The sequence below is a fragment of the Lepisma saccharinum genome, chromosome 4 (assembly GCF_977018435.1).
Source record: "Lepisma saccharinum chromosome 4, izLepSacc3.1, whole genome shotgun sequence".
Classification (NCBI taxonomy): Eukaryota; Metazoa; Arthropoda; class Insecta; order Zygentoma; family Lepismatidae; genus Lepisma; species Lepisma saccharinum.
In genome coordinates this window covers 53,515,053-53,536,500 of record NC_139232.1, presented here as the reverse complement: position 1 = coordinate 53,536,500, position 21,448 = coordinate 53,515,053, and the positions used below count along the sequence as shown (strand labels likewise).

At 37.6% G+C, this 21,448-nt stretch overlaps 1 protein-coding gene across 4 annotated transcripts in view; it reads right to left on the bottom strand.

Moving 5' to 3' along the window:
- Positions 1–12,572: 12,572 nt before the first annotated feature.
- The window catches only part of loqs (double-stranded RNA-binding domain-containing protein loquacious), a 51,015-nt gene continuing 42,139 nt past the window's right edge, over positions 12,573–21,448 (bottom strand). For all 4 annotated transcript variants that reach the window (XM_083120514.1, XM_083120517.1, XM_083120516.1 and 1 more), the window contains one exon: positions 12,573–14,203. In XM_083120514.1, the coding sequence (XP_082976640.1) occupies positions 14,067–14,203 (137 nt within the window). In that variant the 3' untranslated portion in view covers positions 12,573–14,066. The remainder of the gene's footprint in view (positions 14,204–21,448) is intronic.

Genomic DNA, 21,448 nt, shown 5'->3' with positions numbered 1-21,448 from the left:
GCATACGACCCAGTTAATTTAATATCATCCATAACCTGATATCTCTTTCTTCCACATTGTACTTCCTATTAGTCTCCTACCCACCTAAGTCTTCTTGATTTAATCATTCTAATAATGTCTGGATATGAATACAAATTATGTAACCTTCTCCACTCATCTGTCTCCTCATCCCTTTTAGGCCCAAATATTTTCCTAAGGATCTTATTTTCAAATACTCTCAATTTAAGTTCCTCTTTCAATGTAAGTGACCAAGTTTATTTACTGCATTTAACTTCTATTTCTTGTAATTAACAAGCGAATCTAATTACTATTACATGTTAAAAACCTTATACTGTAGTTACTATATCTTTTTCTATCAGCTTATTTTCAAATTAATATTATTAGGTATAGTCTTTGATTTATAACTATATTGCCATTTTTATCAAATTATCTAAGAGTACACACAGACAAACACACTTTTGCGTGCATAGATATGCCTTTTTTCAATATTTTAGTATGAAGATTGCACTTTTTTGCTATTCAAGCAAGGGTAGGAAAGGAAGGATTTCTGAGAATTTGTTGCAGGTTTTTGTTGTCCAAGTACAGATGAGAACTGAGCTGGGAGACTGTTTTGAGCCTTTTCATGAGAGTTGCATGTGAACTGTATGCAAATTGAGCACTATTTGACTGTGCATGCTTCTAAGTTTTGCTGTTATTTTCCACCAAGTCTGTGAGACTGTAGAGAGTTTTCTCTTTTCAAGTAGTTTTTTATTGATTGTATTTGTATATGTTTTGGGGACTTAGCAGTTTTATGTTATGAGGCAGTTTGTTGTAGAAAATTTTTACCTCATTGTTTTGAGATATTGAGTATCTGCTGTTAACTCTCTAGCCTTCTTAAACCCGAAGGTTCATGGCTGCAACAACACAGTGTCTGCTGTTCTACTTGTAATTATCTTTCCTTCTTGTGTTGTGTATTTGACTATATTTTGCCCAAGTTCGTAGTATTTATAATAATTGTTATTGACTTGTAGATGTAGGGAGTAATAATCCTTTGCAAGATGCCCTATACTTTAGTCTGAACATTATTCTTAGTGTTCACTTTTTAAGCCTTAGTATTCTGGTAGTATTATTAATGTAGAGGTAAATTAGCCTGTAATGTAGGCATTTTTCTAATAAATTAACACTCACTTAGTGGTTTCAGCAGGTAGAAGTTGCATGATGTACTGCTGATGATGCTAATTTGCTCTTCTTATGTACTACGGATGATGTAGCTAACTTGAGTAATTGGAATTGTTCAATTGTTATATTTAAGGGAAAAAAGAAATAATATTGGTAAGTGTCTAGTTATGGACTCCTCGGCAAAGAGATTTCAGTCCTCATAGACACATAATTATGTTAGTTACAGTAAAAGTTTGGCCTCGTATAAGTGCAAATAGTCTAAATGTTAAACATTTCGTGTACTTTATCCAGTAAGTCTTAGCTTAAAATACAATAACAGCGTTACAGAAATAAAAATTAAGAAAGCTTTGATATTCTAGTGGCACATAATAAGTATATATTTTTCCTTTCAAATACTCTGACAGATAGTTGTGGGATATCTGAGATCGAAATTTTCAAGCCCTCTCTCCTGCATAAATAGGCTCTAGAATTCACTATGCCTCAATAAAATTGGGTACACGGGGTAAAGGCAGTTGGAGAGTGGTGTTGATCGCATCATCTCCAAAATAGCAAAAACAAAAGTATATGGAGCCCTACCTCATATATTTAAGAAACTTTACCTAGTATAACAGTAACAAAATACTCAGCAAACTTTAAAATAAACAAACTTTACTATGTAGCAGACATAACCTTCCCTAAATAAATACATATAGAAATACAAAACCAAAAATAGCATAGTGGAAATCAGTAAACCCTAATAATAATAATAATAATATATTCTGTGGCTTAAATTTTAGTTAAAAGTACTTTTTCTTTAGTGTTTTGGAAAAGATTTAAATAAATAATATATTAGTATTAGTATAAATTTGTAAAATAATAAGTTAAAAGTTTGAGAAATATCTTTGCGAGACCAAAATATAATAAAAACTCTTGTCTTATAAGATTAAATTGTGTTGAGTAAAAATAAGCCTAAACTTGTATAATAATAGGAAATAACTTGACAAGATACACTTTGTGTGTCCAAAATGTAATGAAAACTCTGTCTTACAGGATTAAATTGTGTTACTTGAGTTAAAATAAGCCTCCACTTGTAAAATAATCAGGTTATACTTGACAAGAAACACTTTGTGTGTTCAACATGTAATAAAAGATCTTGCCTGAATGGATTAAATTGTGTTATTTGAGTAATAATAAGCCTAAACTTGTAAAATAAACAAACAAAACTTGACAAGACACAATATGTGTGGTCAAAATGTAATAAAATATCTTTCTTGAATAGACTAAATCCCATAAAGAGAAACATGACCATGTTATATATTTACAGTATTAGCAACGGAAAATAATAGTATTATTTATAATATACTTTAAGTGTTACTGTTAAAGAACATGTTTATTGTAGATATGCATTTATTTCAAACCTGCAAAATGTCAGTAATCTCTTAGCTCAAATTGCTATACGATTTTGCAATATAATTATTATGTTAAGGAGCAGCAACTTTAATTAATTCTTGTCAAGAAGAAATCAAACTCTCTCTAAATCAAATAGCTGCACACAGGCACGCATCCAGGAATTCCTTTCGGGGATGGGGGGGGGGGCTGAACACCATTTTTTAATAGGGTATAGATAGAACCTCACAATTGTATGTTTAAGGCAGTGGTGGCAATTGGATTCCAAAAGAGGGGGGTGGGGGTGGGGGGGTTACACGGAAAGTTTATTTTATCTTGGTAGACAAGGCTTTGCATTAAGATTCCATAGTGATAGTGTGGAGGCAAACATATGGGGAACAACTATACCATAAATCGTCGCCACTGTTTAAGGATGTCATTTTAATCGGAAGGTGAAATCGGAACCTTTTTTTAACCAATTGACCCATCTCTTTCCATGCACTAACATTGTGTGTCGGAACCAAATCAGTATGTGCATAGGCGCCGTCTCTATGGGGCTTGGGGGGCTCGAGCCCCCACAATGTTAATGATGTGGGGCAGAGCCCCTCAAATAATTTTGCTTAAGAGGATCTAATGTATTATTTTGCTTCTCTTGTAAAGTTTACTCTGAATTGTGCCACATGAACTTAACTTTAAATACACATTTGAAATGTTCTAGAGACCATCAACTTTGGGGGGGGGGGGCTATGGCCGGAGACAGCAAAACACATGACTTATTACTATATACTAAGTATATAGTTAGTTAGGAGTATTGTTAACATTTTTACTAAAAAAGAGTTTCAAAATAATGAAGTAATATCACAATTATACCAGTATGTTGTTTAGTGAATTCTGAACAATTTAAGGTCGTAAACACGACTATCAGGCAATATTGATATGTATGATATGTACGATATTTAGTTATCCTCGAAATCTCTTCATCTAGTCCAAAGAATAGGGGAAAATAATTCTAAAGTCTGAGTTTATTTAACACTGGCTTGCAGTAAAGTACACAAGGAAAGCTTATGAAAGGTCTGTATTGTGAAAGCGGGAACGGCTATGATCAAAGGCATTATTGCTAAAGCACGGCGTGCTGTGTGTTATTTTATCATTGCAAAATTAAATTTAAAAAGTAAAATATTGTAGCAAGAACAAAAAATAAAAACTAATTTTACTGCGATTTGTGTTAGTATTTATGTAAATAATTAAACAAAACTTAAATATTGTAAATATTAGTTATTTTTATGGGTACGTCAACACTAAGGTTATTTGCACCCGTCACATGTCCTTTCTCTACAAGTCTGTTGCGGACATTAAAACAAACCCATGCCCTCGCCGGGACTCGAACTCGAGACCTCCGGATCAAAGTGAGTTGAGTCGACTATCCAACATGCTCGGCTACCGAGGCCGGCATAAAACTGTTATGTTGGCCTATTAATGTAAATACATAGCCTACTTTTAAATAAAAATGTTAATTGTTATCTAAAAAACAAATGAGCAGACACAAAAGACATAAGATGACTTTTGAAACATTTTCTAAACGTTTTTCATGTTACATTTCATTTGCATGAGGAATATAATATAATAGCTGCTTAAAACTGCTACACGAAGACGTAATTTATGTTTTTAAAAAAGGGGAGGGAATGAGTCATTCATTCATTCATTTATTTCAGTGATCAGAGCCCCCCCCCCCAATAATTTTGACAAGTCGGCGTCCCTGAGTATGTGTGTGTGTCCATTTCTTCTCATCAGGCATCAAAACATCTATATACCAGAAGTGTTTTTATGTAGCTGTTACATATGCACAGGATGGACAATCCACTCGACAACACGAGATTCAAACTGTGGGCTGCAAACTGGACGCACACAGTTCTCGAATATTTGTCTCCGATTAGAACCTGTACACCACTAATGTGTCTTGTCCTCCCATATTTGCAGCTCTTATAAAAGCCGAAACCCACCAAATTGTTCATATTCAGGCCTAAGCACCCGCAAGTGTTCAAAATTGTCTCTGTCATAGCTTCCGCAGTTTTGTCATATAACGGCACGAAACAAAGGAAGTCTTCTAGAATACAGCTAGATCGCGAAACTAATGCACAATGAAAACCCTTCCGTTCCCAACAGATCTGATCTAATGTTTTGTCTCCCCATATGATCACATGCTTACTCATTTATATCCAGTTATGTGCCCAAGGAGGGTTGGTTGGGTCATAACCCCATTTGACCCAGTATTCCTTAAAAAAGAATGTCAAAGACAGGAAAAGATGGCAAAATGAGGACTGACCACCAGAAATAATATGCGTAACCCCTCTCCCTTCCGAAAATCCTGGGCACGCCTCTCTTTATCTCGGACACATTTTTTAAAATCAACTCAACAGAAGTTTATCATTTCGTATTGGAGACTGAAGTAAGATGCGTTGTTTCTGCAGGTTTGGATATTAGCCTTTAGGGTGTTGTCGCCTGACTTCACACCTAACCTTAACAAAGCCCTAATTTTCCACCCTTGTGACTAATCTTCAAGATTTAGGAATATTTCAGACCGAAGGTACATGCGATACATGTCATTTGGAATGAGCCAGTCAACAGCAACGTTTCACACCGTAACAACACAAAAGGCCCCACAAATCTACTTTCGAATTGTGAAATCCTCAGGCGACACGGTGTGAAATCTCCCTTAGTAGGACACTGTCATCATCACCTAGAAGTGGTAGCTCTTGTTGACCACAGAAGAAAAAATTCTCCTCAACCGGTGGGAATGCCCTTCAGTTTTTTTCATTGTCCTTTATTATCTGTGCTTGTTCACTACGTATACAGGCAACATCTTACGAATTGACATACACAGGACATGTACTACGTAGACATTTTAACGAAAAATTAGTCGAAGTCAAGAGTGGCTCGGTGGCTCATGGACACAGACTGATCACTAATTGACTGTATTAACTAAGTCTCATTAACCAATTTTGTTGTACTTACAGATCAATCGGGAAATTGAAGCCGCGTATGTATATCCTCATTATATTCTAGAACGTTCCACAGATAAAATGATTCGTAAATATTGCCAGTAGTTCGACTCCTTCTCTTATTCAAGAACATTCCCTCTCGTACTTTCCAGAGATTAAAAATTACAACGAATCGCCCTACATCTGGTGCTACTTTTGTTGTGCAACTTCCAAATGCTGACAAGTCTCTACATAGTGCTCAAGTTCGCTGTGAGAACACCGAAAGTGCAAGAAAAGTTTACATGCAATATTATCAATAGCATGGTTATAGAACATTCTCCATCTTGCCTTGAAAAGTAATTTTCTCCTTAAATTATAGTCACATCATTCAAGAAGTCAAAAACCTAATTTTATGTAAACTAAAAAAAATTCCTGAGAGGGCTCCAGCCTCCTGATCACCACCTTGGACATGTGCTATTAATAATAACAGGATTATAGAACATTCTCCGTCTTGTGTCGGTAATTATTTCTCTCAAATTATCATCACATTATTCAAGAAGCCAAAAACCTAATTTTATGTAGTGTCAACAGAAACATTTCCTGAAGGGGGGGGGGGGAGGTTCGAGCCCCCTGATCCCCACCTTGGATATGTGTTATTAATAATAAGGGGATTATAGAACATTCTCCATATTGCCTCGATAATTATTTATCTCATTAAAGTATCGTCACATTATTCAAGAAGCCAAAAACCTTAATTTTATCTACTGTAAACAGAAAATTTTGCTGAAGGGGGGGCTCGAGCCCCCTGGTCTCCACCTTGGATAGGTGCTATTAACAATAACAGGGTTATAGAACATTCTCAGTCTTTTCTTGATAATTACACTGATAAACAAGCCGTAGATATCTGACATGATGTTGACATTTTCTAATGCAGTTTTTCATGCTGATTTCAAATCTGAAAACCGTTTTGCACTATCACGTCAGGTTTTGAAGATATCGACAAAATTTTATTTTTCATGCAATACCGTTCCTCAAAATAAAAAATCGTCGTTTTTAGTGATTTTTCGTGCAACACCGAATTTTTCTTTCGTCGTTTGTGAACACAGTTATACTTAATGTAATACGTCGAAATATTTTCGAGATCGCATTACTATACTTTCATTTGTTTCTTTTTTATTTTGAGTGACAGTAGATTATGATGTCCAGAGGTTGCATAAATTCACCAGATCTGTTTTGCTACGTGTGCAGCTATCAAACAGAAATCCCATCGGAAGACTTTAACACAGTTTCTGAAGAAAGCATATGAACTATACTTTCATTCGAAGATAGATAGTAGTAAGTCGTTGGCACCACAGTTCATGTGTTTGACATGTGCACGCAACTTGCTCGGTTGGATAAGGAAGGCGAAGAAGTACTGCTGCTTCATCTGTGAGTGGGATAGCAGAGATAGGAAGCACCACTACATAAAGAATTGAATTTGAATCTAAAATTTTGGGTGTGTCAGCACTAAGGCTATTTTGCATCCGTCAGATTATTATTCGGGGTCCAGCCCCTTATCGTTACAAATAACTCTAACATTGCATAACTAAAAACATGAAATATAAAATATTAAAATCTTCTGACTTTCGTTAAAAGCTGAGGCTGTAAAGGAGCACTCAGCACAAAGAAGGACAAAACACAGGACAACACAAACAAAATTATACTGGCCATGGGGCCAGTCGCCAGAGCGTTGTTAGTCTGCAGTCCAGGGTGTACTACGTGGAAGTGAGGTTGACTATTGGGTGCACTATGTGGAAGGAACACCCCTTACACCCCACTACATAAAGAAGAATTGGCTGATCAGAGATAGAATGCAACCATGAAGTAAAAACGTCCTTCGTGTGCCATTGGTTGAGAGTGAAAAAGGTATCATGCCACTGCTTCATTTGAAGCTGGGACTCATGAAAAATTTCGTGAAGGCACTAGACGACAACTCAGAGGCTTTTCGGTACCTGTGCAACAAGTTTCAGGAGTTGAGTTATGCGAATGTGAAAGAAGGTGTGTTCATAGGTCCACAAATAAGGAAGATCATTGCTGACAGCCACTTCCAGGACTTACTGGGTGGCACTGAAAGAGATGCATGGGTGGCATTCAAGTCAGTCGTAGCCAATTTCCTTGGAAATTATAAATCTGCTGACTACGTGAATGTTGTGCAGAAGTGCATTAGTGCATACAGAAGACAGCTGGGTTGCAAAATGTCCCTCAAAATTCATCTCCTCGGCTCACATCTTGACTTCTTCCCCGAGAAGCTAGGTTCAGTCAGCGACGAACATGGTGAACATTTTCATCAGGACATCTCGGTGATGGAATCACACTATCAGTGTCGATGGAGTGCAGCAATGTAGGCGGACTACTGTTGGACGCTTCAGCGCGACATGCCAAATGCTCAGAACAAACTCAACTCTACAGCCAAGAAAGTCAAACCAAACACCTTAAATTAAGGAAGTATTTTCTATATGTATGTATTTTATATGTATTATACCTTCAACTAGATATTACTATATAGTATATGTGTCATATGATGCATTTGCATTATTTTCTTAGCTAAAGCTATGTTCAATAGTACTCTAAGTAGCAAAAAGTGGTCTAGTAAAAACTATGTCTGTGAGTTGTTTGCTTTGATACAATGTTAAACATATATAAATGGTTGATGTCGTATATCTCAAGAATGGTGGGTGTTACAGACAAATGGTTTGCATATTTGGAATCAGCATGTTTCAATTGTCTTAGAACGCTTGTTGGATACCAAGATATCCGCCGAAATTATTTTTTTGTTAATCAGTGTTATTTATCTCCTTAAATTATCGTCACGTTATTCAAGAAACCAAAATCCTAAATTTATCTAGCGTAAACAGAGAAATTTCCTGAAACGGAGGGAGGGGCTCGAGCCCCTGATTCCCACCTTAGATGCGTGCTATTATCAATAAGAGGGTTACAGAACATTCTCCGCCTTGCCTCGATAATTATTTCTCTCCTTTAATTATCGTCACATTATTTTATTTCATGCCAAAAGAAACAAAAAAATTAATTTTATCTAGTGTAAACTGAAAACTTTCTGGGAGGGGGGCTTGAGCCCCCTAAGCCCCCCCTTGGATACGTGCCTGGCTGCACACACAGTGATTTGGATCTCACTTTAAACTGTAGGTCCAGTCCCGATTATCCTTTCTGTGCATAAAGTGAAGTGAACTTAAAAATAAATTGAAACAAACAGCTATGCTTATGTAATCAGAAATAAGGTTTTGGCACTAATCATTCACACTTTCTCTTTAAATGCCTTTATTCTGTGCCTTTCATTTTACATTGTTTCAATTAAGACAGACAGATGCTGAAGATTCAGAATACCTATAACAAAAGAGCACAAGAAAAGTGGAAACAGGTATGCTTAAATTGATAAACATATGTATGAAGTTACACTTTTACAAAAGGTGGCACATTTGTCATTAGTAGAGAAGAACATCAAAATTATAGACTTCACTCAGAAACATCTACAGATATACATACATTAGAAACAAAAAAGACGAAAAATGCACTGAATAAATCATTCAAAATATCTATATATATAATAAATATTATTTCTGTTCATAGCAGCAGTGAACATACAACACCTGGTGACAACAAACACTTAATACTTCAGACTGTGACATAACAGTCATTATTCCTCCACTTTTATTTCATTCACAGACAATTCTAATGAAAATCTGTTTAGTAATTATTGGAGAACCATTAGTTGTTTACTGCGAGGTGATAGGTTACAATCACATTTATCTGATTAATACTGCTAGCTCTATGTTAATTTGTACACAACATCCGTTATATTCAACAATGAAAAACTGTAAGGTTTTTCACTACACAATCAAATATTGTGAGCATCACACAAATGCAATAATAATAAAAAAAAACAATCAGCAATCTCATTAATTCATTTGTTAGCAAAACCAGATCAAACAAAATTAGCATAATTAAAACAATACTTGTCATTCACTGATATTATTATCAGAAAATTATCCTATTTTATTTCCCATTTATATTTTTGGGATGTCAATTACAATATAAAAAGAATTCATGTGGAAAACCTATATATACAAATACTAATACATAATAAAACAGCATGAAGCACTTTTAGCACTGCACTGTACAATATTATGACGTAAGCCAAATACTTCTTTTGGCAGAAATTTAAATGTTGCAAAGCTACTCTTCTTCCACTTAATTCAAGTGTCCCTTGGGGAAACTTGCAAAACTGCTCACAACAAAACAATTTCCACACGAGTAAATACTGCGAAGTGCCAACCATGTAAAATAAAAAGACCAGAGCCAATTCTTTCATGAGCCATCAACATACACAAACAGTTACTGAAATGTAAATTTTAAGCACAATCACGGAACACTTTTAAACAATAATTACTAAACTTTCTACCAGAGGTAACTCACAATGAAACACAGATTATATGTTACTGTCAGAACCTCTCACCTTGCAATATTCAACTTCGAAATGGAATCTCCATTCTTATGCTACAACATCTATACTTTGCATTAAAATAATGCCCATTTTCCTAGAGGGGATGAAGAATAATACCTAATCTACACAGATAGCATAATCCTTTCAAGAGATTATGCATTGTTTTTGTCAAAAATTCTTTCTTTTTTGTAATTCTTAGCAGTTAGGCTGATTACATTACACAATAAAAGAACATACACTGGTGTTTAAAAATGTAATATTAAATGGAAAATTCCACTAGTTCTATGCAAAGTATAGCTTGTAATAATCAGTAATACATTAAGTGCAATTTGTGGGCCATTCTATACAGTAAGCACACTCCAATTATAAAAAGAGACACACACATACACACATAGAGAATGTCTGTGCTGGAATACATCAAATTATCTCCTGTCGGCATAAGTCGCAAATGCACAGGAAAGTAACATTAACAGCACAATTGGCATTCTTATGGTGGTTAAGCCTATTACTAATGCAATGTAGAAGTCTTGAAGTGAAAGAAATGGGAAGTATCTGAATCAACACAATTCTACTACATTTACCTATTTTGTACCTCAGAATGGACTTCATGGCTCGCATGAAAAAAAAAAGTTAACAAATGCAAGAAAAATGCATTATCAGTGCCATAGTTATGCATAGAAATGGTAATGGAACTAATTAAGTGAGAGTTCTTGTCCATTTTACCCGTTTATGCAACCTTAAAATTTGAAGAGTTACAATTCAGGATGGAATTGCTTCGTATCAGGGCTTAGATTATACTAGGGACGTTCAATATATAAGTTTCCCTGTGCTATAAAATATTGTATAAAGCAATGCCATTAAAAAGAAGCACATGGTTGACAAGTGCCATCCTTCGTCTACAAGGAACAATAATCCATTCGTTATCAGACGTGAAGGTGCATGCGGTCAAGGGCCAAAAGTAAATGCTTGTTCAGAAAACGTGGGCTCACGTCATAAGGAGTTCAGAAGCATGGATGTTAAGGGCATTCTGCTTATGGACTTTTTGGAACGAGGAAGAATAATTAATGCTGACCGTTATTGTCAAACATTAGATAAACTGAAAAATGCAATTCAACATAAGCGACCAGGTCTCCTGTCAGCTGGTGTCATTCTTCTCGACAAACGCTCGCCCCCACTCAGCAGTGCAAACACAACACAAAATTGAAGAATTGGGGTGGGAACGGCTGCCCCACCCTCCATACAGCCCCGATTTAGCACCGAGTGATTTCCATCTTTCTCCGGTGTTAAAGTCTGAATTGCAAGGTTACCGTTTCGAAACAGATGAAGAAGTGAATCGTAACGTGAGAATAGTGCTCAATAGCCAGAGCCCTGATGTTCTTGCAAAGGGTATGGACAAATTGGTGCAACGGTGGGACAAATGCCTGAATCTCCATGGGGATTATGTGGAGAAGTGAGGAAGGATCCTCCTACACATGTATGTATAGTTTTCTAATGTATCTTAAAAATATTTTTTTTTACATCATACGGAAACTTATATATTGAACGACCCACGTATATTCTTCAGGAGCCTGTGTCTAAAGAATTTACAATGTGAGAAACTGTAGCTCTGGGCAGTAATAATAATATTTTGTTGCATAGCACATTGAGTTTTTAAATATTTAATACAATGAAAATATAGATTTTGGGTCACTGCAATCTTTCAATTTTCACTACGACAATCTTCCAGTGTTTACTTAAACATAAGCAAACTCACTAAGTTTATTAGTGAAATCCATATCTGCACTCATTTTTTGGTAGAAGGTTAACAAAAAGTATACATTCTTGTGTACTTGAACTGAGGAAAAGTAACAGTCATTACTCTTGAACAAAGTTGAAACAGTACTTCCAGGTTTTCTGGTTTCTAATTGCAGTTTTACAAGCACAAAGAAACCATTTCTTTGGTTAAGTTTCAGGTCTCACACTCCCTTCTCCAAACCTTAATGCAAAATCAGTAATTCTAAAAGGTCTAAAAAAAATATGATTTTGATTTGATTGATTTGGTTATCTTGCATAACTTTTCTGCCACTTGTGGCTAATCACAATGAGGATGGATGCTTATTAGGTAAAACTGCTGAAGTGTCATTCACAAAGAACATCCATGAACTGGCCGGGACTCAAACACGGGAAACTTCGCTGAAGAAGGAAGTGCGAGACTTATGTATACAATGCATTAATATAAGAAGAAACACTCGCATAGCCATATTCCTCAAAGTACATTCTTTAACTTGCAAGATGCTCACGTTGTGTTACTAATTTTATCTTATGAAAGACTGCCATAGTATGGTGAAAGTAGATGTAATTATGAGCTGCCCACTACATTATAGTGTAAACATCAAGAGCATCATTTCAAATCGAGTTCGATATCCAGTGGAGGAACACTGTACAGTGGTTTGGATCTCACTTTAAAGTGTAGGTCCAGTCCCGATTAGACAATCTATGTGGGTTGGAGGTTTAACACTTCTGTATATATGCCATGAAATGAACCCAGTGCTTCTCTTATACCACATGTTAGTTTGATACCTATCCTACCCCCCCCCCCCCCCCCTCCGTAAATGGTATATTTCTTTCCAACACTAGCCGCATGCGTAGTGACTAGAGGAATAGAATATCGTTGGAGTTGGCGGTCCAAATCTGTGTAGTCACAACAATGTTTTCAAAGCAGGCACAGCGGAGTTGGATAAAGATTGAATGTGGTCGCAGCCATACAGTATGGCAGTGTCATCAAGGTCTTTATGATGCGTACGGGGAATCTGCATTGCCTGTGAGCTGTGTTGGGAAAGAAAGGGCGACACTTCTGCTGAATCCTCCCATCATTTTGCAGGACAGTGCCCAGGTGCACGTAGCGCAACCTGTGACTGATTTGTTAGCTTGATGGGGTTGGCAGGTGCTCTACCATCCCCCTTACTTCCCGGACTTAAGCCTCTGTGACTTGATGAAGGGTATTCACTTCCGATTCTTCAGACAATAGAGCGTTCCATTCGAATCAACACAACAGGCGCTGCTACAGGTATAATACAACTTCGACATTGCTGGCAACGGTTTGTACACAATGCTGGTGACTACATCGAAGGGCTGAAAAAGTTTCATAGTGGTATCTCTTCTGTATCATTTGTAAATAAATAGTTGCCACTATTAAATCTCCAACCCATGTATTATTAAAGTGGACTTATAAACAAAACACTGCAACTTTTCAAATCTATTTTAAAAAAATACATGTTTCTGCTCACTTATTTCCAAAAAAATAACAGATTTAAGCGCTCAAACAGAACGAATGGTACAATTTAATGAACTGATCATTGTAAGCATCAGACTGACTTTACCAAACATATCTACTGCAGAAAGAGAAAATCAGTCTCAACAAATACTGCACAAACACAACCTGCCTCCTCAGGCATTAGGTCAATAAAAATGTGGGGCCAAAAAATGTTAATGATCAAGTGCTAACACAAAACAAGCAGAAAGACTTTTTATACAGATGCAGCAACAAAACTATTTCTGATTTCCTACACTCGCCTTCCTAGGACAGAAGTATTGTTTACTTCTCTTTCAGATTGGATGTGTGCTTGCTGGATAGAATGACCCGACCTCATACCACAGCAACACCACAGATAACCTCAGTGCTGTAAAAGCACTACACGGTATCTGAAACAAAATGAATTCCTTACTTTGCTGAAAACCTACTGTGCCAACCAAAAGAGAATGTACCTGTTTAGTTCAGCCATGTTTACATACAAAACAACAAGTGCCTATACATTTCTGCACAATCATAAAGAAAATTTTAAAAATATAACATGTATTTAAATAATCATTCTATAAAATGTATCTTCTGCTAAACTGAAGAGGACACAATATTTCATTAACAAATCAAATAAAAATATACAAAAGTTTTTAAGGATAATTGTTGTACTAATTCATTTTGATGCTGTCCTAATTTACGGCAAATCAATTAGCTGTCAATCACAGATACGCTCTCTTTCCAGTTGTAAGGTACTGTCACACACTAGGTTACACAGCAGCTCTTAAAGGAATCACTTCTTGGTCATGATTTTCAGATACTCCAGGGCATTCTGCGCAGCTTCCGCTTGTGCATCTTTAGAGGAGCTCCCAGTTCCATAGCACACAGCAACAGGTAGAGTGGACAGCTGCACCAGACACTGGCATTTGCCTGAAATTAGAAAACAATTGCTTTGTTAAGGCACAGCAACAAAAACGTTAGGAATTTTGCAGTTTTAAAGTATCCAAAGTAAAATGAGGTTATACTGATCGAGATGAATCATAAGTGAAACTAATAACAACGTTAATAAATTTACCACGGAATCAATCATTAAATTAGCGTTGCACGTAAACAATGGATAAATCTTTCTTTATTACTTTAAAAGTTCAGTCACAATTTTCTTGATTATTATTACATTCCAAGGGTTTATGTATAAGGAGCAGTCAAATGAAAACTGGTTAGCCACCAAAAAGTTTCATAGAAAATGTATTACCTCAAAAGTAATCTCCATAACTCTTAAGGCTCATTCCACAAAATTTTAAACCAAGGTGCCAAATCTTTTTTCATTGAATAAAAGTGGCAAACACTTTATTATATTTTAAAATATGTGATCTTTCTGGAAGTCAACTTTATTTTAACCCCAGAAGATCAAATATTGGCATCAATTGCATATTTCAAATGTTGTGTAGCTGTTCAGAAATCTTGTAGTGAAATATGATCCAGCTCCCGTTATCCTATTCCACCTATTCAGCACTTGAAGTGTTAATTATATATGTATTCTTCATTTTAGATATATACTCTATGATACTACACCATTACAAAACTATGGGTGTTCTGGGTATCAGATATTAGTGTGCAGGTTTTCCGATGTCACAAACATGATCCTTCACAGGTTTTTTCCCTCTCCACACTACATGGTTCAAATCTAAATCTCCTAAAAGCAATCATGGAAGGTTGTCAAAATATACAAAAAAATTAATTAATTAATATTACAATTTATAGTGGTCATATATGTGACAATGGTCAGGTTTGTGACCTGAGACAGGTATGTGACACTGTTATTATGGTGATATTAATGACTAGAATAGTGCATTTTATTTTCTAACAGTGGCAGTGACAATAGTGAATATACAGAGGTTGTTTCCGATCTACGGTGACGAAATTGCAAACCTCTTGCAGCACCACCAAGCGGGAAGAGAAGGAAGCTGCCAGTCGTGTAGGCAAGTTGGACCGTTGACTGTGCGTGACAGGTGTGGTCAGTGCGTATTGGGAAGAATGCCACCGAAAATCAGTGCATATTGGGAGGGTTACATATCTGCACTTTCCAACGTAGTCAGTGCGTATCAGGAAGAATGCTGCCGAAAATAAGTGCATATTGGGAGGGTTACATATCTGCACTTTCCAACGTAAACTACAGTGATAGTGCCAATTATAAAACCATGCAAGGAGCGTGGATTCACTGTGTCCAAACATGGCATATCACGGGTGTTGAAAGGGGCAGGTAAGATGAGGCGTGGGATGATTCTTATGGGGCAGAAACAGGCCAACCCACGGCCTGCCACTAGCCGCACACCAGCTACAATTTGGGATGTCCGGGCGCTCGTCATCAGGGAGAATCCAGCCACACAGAGAAGTATCGCGAACCGGCTACAAACATCACTGAAGACAGTGCACACCATCATTCACCATGATTTGGGTTTGGAAAAGCGGCTCAAAGGGCATGTTCATAAGCTCAAAACAAGGTGTCAAGTCACACATCTTGCTCAACCCACCCCTTCCTCCAAAAAAAATTGCTAGCTGAAACTGGAATTCGTGACATTCCTTTCACAGACATTCCAGTCACCTGATGCCTCACTGATGGACTTTTGCGCCTTCAGCCTACTGAAACGAGCCTTGTCTCAGAGAAGACCCCGTACCATTGAAGGGCTATGGAAAGCCTGTCAGGAGGAGTGGCTGAGGCTGGACATGACTACACTTCGTGCCAGTCTCCTACAGTGGAAACTTTGCTTTCGGGCAATCACCAAGATGCAGGACCACCAAATAAAGAACTCTCGACGGTGGCAACATGGTTTCTCTTAAGTAGGTGCAGTTTGAAATCGTCACCATAGATAGGAAACAACCTCTGTAGGCCTTCACAATGGCGCAGTGGTAGCGCCGTTGCCTTGTTATCAAGGGGTCCGGGGACAATTCCCAGTGGAGGCACATAGTGGTTCAGATCACACTTTAAACTGTGGGCCCAGTCCCGATAAGCCTTACTTAGCCAGCAGCATGGATATACTCAGCAAATACCACAGATACCCATCGACAGCCTTGTGACATGGTGAATAAACACCACGATAAAAGTGTTCGCCCCCACTGCCTTGTGGGCCTGGAAGGATCCAGAAAGGCTAAGGGAGTTGGAACCCTGACAGAAAACAAGGGTGTACCTGAGAACCCACAGGTGGCAGCCCCACCACTCAGGTGCAGGAGGCTGTGACAGGCCCAATTAGCCGACAGCCGAAAACAAAAAATTCGAGTTAAAAAAAAGCAAGCTGGACTGGAAATTGGAGACGACACGGGCTATAAATAGGGACACATTGAATATTGGAACACTGATAGGAAGGACTGAAGAAATTGTGGATCTAATGGAGAGAAGAGGGATCGACATCCTTGGAATGAGCGAACCGAAATGGAGAGGAAGAGGAGAAATGAAATTGAGGAAAGACTATAAACTGCACTGGGCAGGAACTGAAGAGGGCAGACGAATTGGGGTTGGATTTGTAGTCAGAAGTGGAATAAGTGAGGAAGTAGAAAGGGTAAATGACAGAATTATAAAACTAAAAATGAATGTAAGAGGGAAAGTAATAGAAATAATTCAAGTGTATGCCCCACAAACAGGATGTACAAGGGAGGAGAAAGAAAAATTTGAAGAAGACTTGGAAGGACACGTAGGAAAGGAATGGCAAATTGTGATGGGTGATTTTAATGCACAAATGGGAAGAGACAGGAAAGGGTATACGTAGGGACACTGAATTTTCGCGATGCGCGAAATCGCGAAATGTGAAAAAAAGATGCAATTTTGAACATTCTGCACGTAACTACACCCCCAATAATGAAATATTCATGAGTTTTATTCGCGAAGTAATGCGAAATGTGTGCTTTTCCACGAAATGAACTCTTTTTCGCGAAATAACCGTGAAATATCATCAAATTAAGTGGAAAACACGCAAAAACCGGCAATCGAGGTTGTGCGCGCAAACTGTCGATTTGTAACGAAACGTTTGTCTAAAGTTTCCTACCACTTGTAGCTGAAGAACGTTTTATCTTCGATCACATCAGGAAGACGCTGCAAATTGGGATTTCCCATGCACATAATCTCAGTTCGAAAACTTCGCTCCCTGTCAAACTGCATTCCTTTCTTCCCCCGAATGTCTACTCAACTTCCAGTTTAATTGAACTTGCTAGCTGTAGCAGCGATAAGATTAGTCTGTTCCCACACATCAAGGGAGACATTGGTGTAATTTGTGTTCAGTCATGAATGAATTTTGTTTATCATCATGTGATTTTCAACATGTGTTTGTGTATGTGCAGTAGTGATTATTTTATTTGTTGGACAGCAAGGATATCCTTTAAATACATACAATGAATAAATCACTTGAGATATGCAATTTAGAAATGAAGTGATTCTGTGTCGATGTTTTCTTTTTGGTTGGACAGCAAAGTACTTGTGCATGTGTACAGTATATAAAAATGAAGTAGTTTATCAATTTATAGCTCTTTAGTATGTTGTTTCCTCTCATAATGAAAAAGTGTGTGCAATTTTTTTTTCACCGCTGATCTAACATTTTATTTACCGCTCTCCTCAGTTTTTATTTACCATAAATTTGTGTCCCTAGGTATACGGAAGTACTTGGAGCAGATGGATGGGGACAGAGGAATGAGGAGGGAAGGAGGCTACTGGACTTTGGCAAGAGAAACTGACTGTTAGTAGGTAATAGCTGGTTTAAGAAGAAATATGACAGCCGTAAGATTACAAGATACAGTTGGAATCATGAACAAAAGTCTGTAATAGATTATATATTGGTAAACAAGGAAGTAAAGAAGAAAATGAACAACATTAAAGTAATACCCAGCGAGAACTTAGACAGTAGGAGATGTGAGGAGATGGAAAGTAAAAGATAGAATGGAGGAACAAGAGAGAAGGATAAGAGTGTGGAAATTGAAGGATAAGATGATAAAAGAGAAATATCAAGAAATATCACGAACAAAAGTGCCAAGAGATGAACCCAAAGGAGTAGAAACAGAATGGACAAGATTTAAAACAAAATTAGTAGATGCAGCTGAAAAGGTACGTGGAAGGACAAGCAAGAAAAGAAAGAAACACCATGGTGGAATGAAAGAACTAGAGAGGCAGTGAAAAACAAAAATGATGCATTTAGAAAATGGTTTAAAGTTAAATCACAAAATGCATGAAAAGAGTATGTGGAAAAGAAGAAAGAGGCAAGAACAGTAGTAAAGGAGGAAAGAAGAAAGTGGATGGAAGAATGGGCCAAATGCTAGAAGAAGATGTAGATGGGAACAAGAAAGTATTGTGAGAGAAAGGAAAAGAGAAAAAGGAGACAGCTGTAAGCTATGGGATGAAAGGGGAGACCTTGTAGAAGAGGATGAAATATGGAGAATGTGGAGAAATCATTTCGAGAAATTGCTAAACACGAAAAAAGGAAAGGAACATGAAGAAGTGAAGGAAAAAGAAAAGAGGGAGGAAAAAGTTAATCTCACATGGAAAGAAGTAGAGGAAGCTTTGAAGAGAATGAAGAGAGGTAGCACCTGGAGTAGATGAAGTGCCAGTGGAAATGATACTAGGAGCAGGAGTGATTGGTGTGCAGTGGCTGTACAGTGTGTTGTAAACAGTGTGGCAAGAGATTGGACAAAGGGACTAATAGTTCCCATATTCAAGAAGGGGGACAGAAAGGAATGTAAAAACTACAGAGGAATAACACTTATGTGCCACTCAGCAAATGTGTATGAACAAATATTAGAGAAAAGAATGAGGGAAGTAACAGAGCTGAACATGAGAGAGGAACAGTATGGATTTAGAAGAGGCAGATCAACAGTAGATCTGATATTCACCATTAGGCAAATGCAGGAAAGGCATTATGAGTATGGAAATGATTTGATTATAGCATTCCTAGATATAGAAAAGGCATACAATAGCATGGACAGAACAAAGATTTGGAAGGCTCTAAGAAAGGGAGGAAAAGATAGTGTGCAGAGTGTAGAGCACATACAAGGCCAACCAGGGCAGTGTGAAGACACCAGTGGGAAGAACAGAGTGGTTCAGTACAAGTATTGGGACTAAAACAGGGAAGTGCTCTTTCCCCACTGCTCTTCACAATTACAATGGATGCAATTAACGAAGAGGTGGAGATGAAGATAGGAAAGGAGGAGATGAAGGCCCTGTTGTTTGCTGATTACTTAGTAATATGGGGGAACAGGGAAGAAGAAGTACAGAGACAGCTTGATAGTTGGAATGAGGAAATCAGAAGAGCAGGGATGAAATTCAGTGCAGAAAAGAGTGAGGTGCTGATAACAACAACAGAGCCAGAAATGAACCAAGAATAAAGATGGACACTGAAGAGTTGAGGGTAGTGGAGAGCTTCAAATATATAGGAAGCATAATTGAGAGAAGTGGAAGAATAGATGAGGAGGTAAACAGAAGAGGACAAATGGGTGGTGGACTATATCAAAGCGTTCGAAGATTAATATGGAACAGGGATGTACTATGAAATGCAAGTAGGTAATATATAACACACACTATGGACAATAACTATGTATGGAGCAGAGACTTGGACAATGACAGAGAGAGACAAAAGAAAGATGCAGGCAGTGGAGATGAAATTTTTAAGGACTATATTGGGGAAGACTAGAAGGGATAGAATAAAGAATGAGGAGATCCGACAGACAGTGGTGGTGGTGAAGCTTCAGGACAGGATAGATTAGGCACAGATGAGATGGTTCGGACACATGAAAAGGATAGATGCAGAAAGACTACCAGGAAGAGCTTACCATGCACAAGGAGTGGGAATAAGGCCAAGGGGGGAGACCAAGATGTCTGTGGAAAGAACAGATAGCGGAGAGTGTTAGGAGAAGAGAAGAGATTGGAACACCTGGTGGAAGCCCAGGAAACAATGGAGAGGCTTGACTTCTATGCTGACCCAACCAGAGGCAGGAAACGGCAAAGGATGATGATGATGATGGTGACCAGACATTTCCCTGCAAAACTCATTCTCATCATCTTTGAGTTGCGAGATTCTACCTGCACAACAGACATTCCATGCTGTGATTGTCAAAGTAGTTCACAATATTGAATCATCAGTCATCATCTGCTACAAAATGTATTTCAATTTCAAATATTTCGTTAAGAAACAGTTCGAATGTACTTCATAGATATCAAGAAAATGATGGTCACCATACAACTGAATGATATAATTCAAAGATTCCCTAATTATCGTGGAATTATGGTATTTCATTCTCAGTTAAGTAAAATTAATATCAAGAGTTTGCCATGTAACCAAAATCCATGTATTCTCACACAGTGTCACAAACCGGATTGCCTGTCACATACATGACTGGCACAATTGTACTACATTAAAAAATGTAAATAGAAATCTGTTAATTTTGAAAAGTGATATTTTTTTAGTCATCTAGTATTTTATAAAAAAAATTCAAAATGCATATTGCTTTGCATAATTTGCAGAATTTTGAAGAAGAAGAAATTAAAGAAATTATGTGAAATGTAACTTCTATTTTTTGTCACATACAAGACCAAGACCATTATAAAAAAGCAATTCAAAATGGTCAAACATTCAATGTAATATATTATCTGAATTCATGATGGATGCGGTAAACACGGTTTAAAGTTACTTACTTGAAATTTAGAAATTTCTTATTCCGCATTGCATAATTTAATGGTTAAATCCTATTAATTTCGAAGATCCTCTGATTTCATTCACTACGGGTATGGCATCTGGAGCGTCACTGCTTTGTTTGTTCCCGGATGGCGGTGCTGGCATGTGTATCATGTTGTCAGGTGGCGTTGCCGGGTGGTGGTTGGGGGGCTGGATTGTGCTGCTCGCTGCGGTGCAGATCCTGTTCCCCGCATGCTGGAGGGGGGTCAAGTAAGCACACCGCACCTTTTCTTTTTCTGGTCAGGGATCTTTATGAGGATGGGGTGCCAAGTCGGGTGTGCCTCTCCATTGTCCAGGTTAAGTGCTGTTTTTTGTTGGATGATAGCATGGGTTTCTTTGACAGTGTTTTCTATGGCAGAGCCGGTTGGGTGAAGCATGGATATGAAGGAGATGGTGTGGTTTGTGGAGAGGTGGTGTTGAGGAAGGCCTGATTTTGGTGTGTCTTTTATGGCATCATTTATGTGTTCAT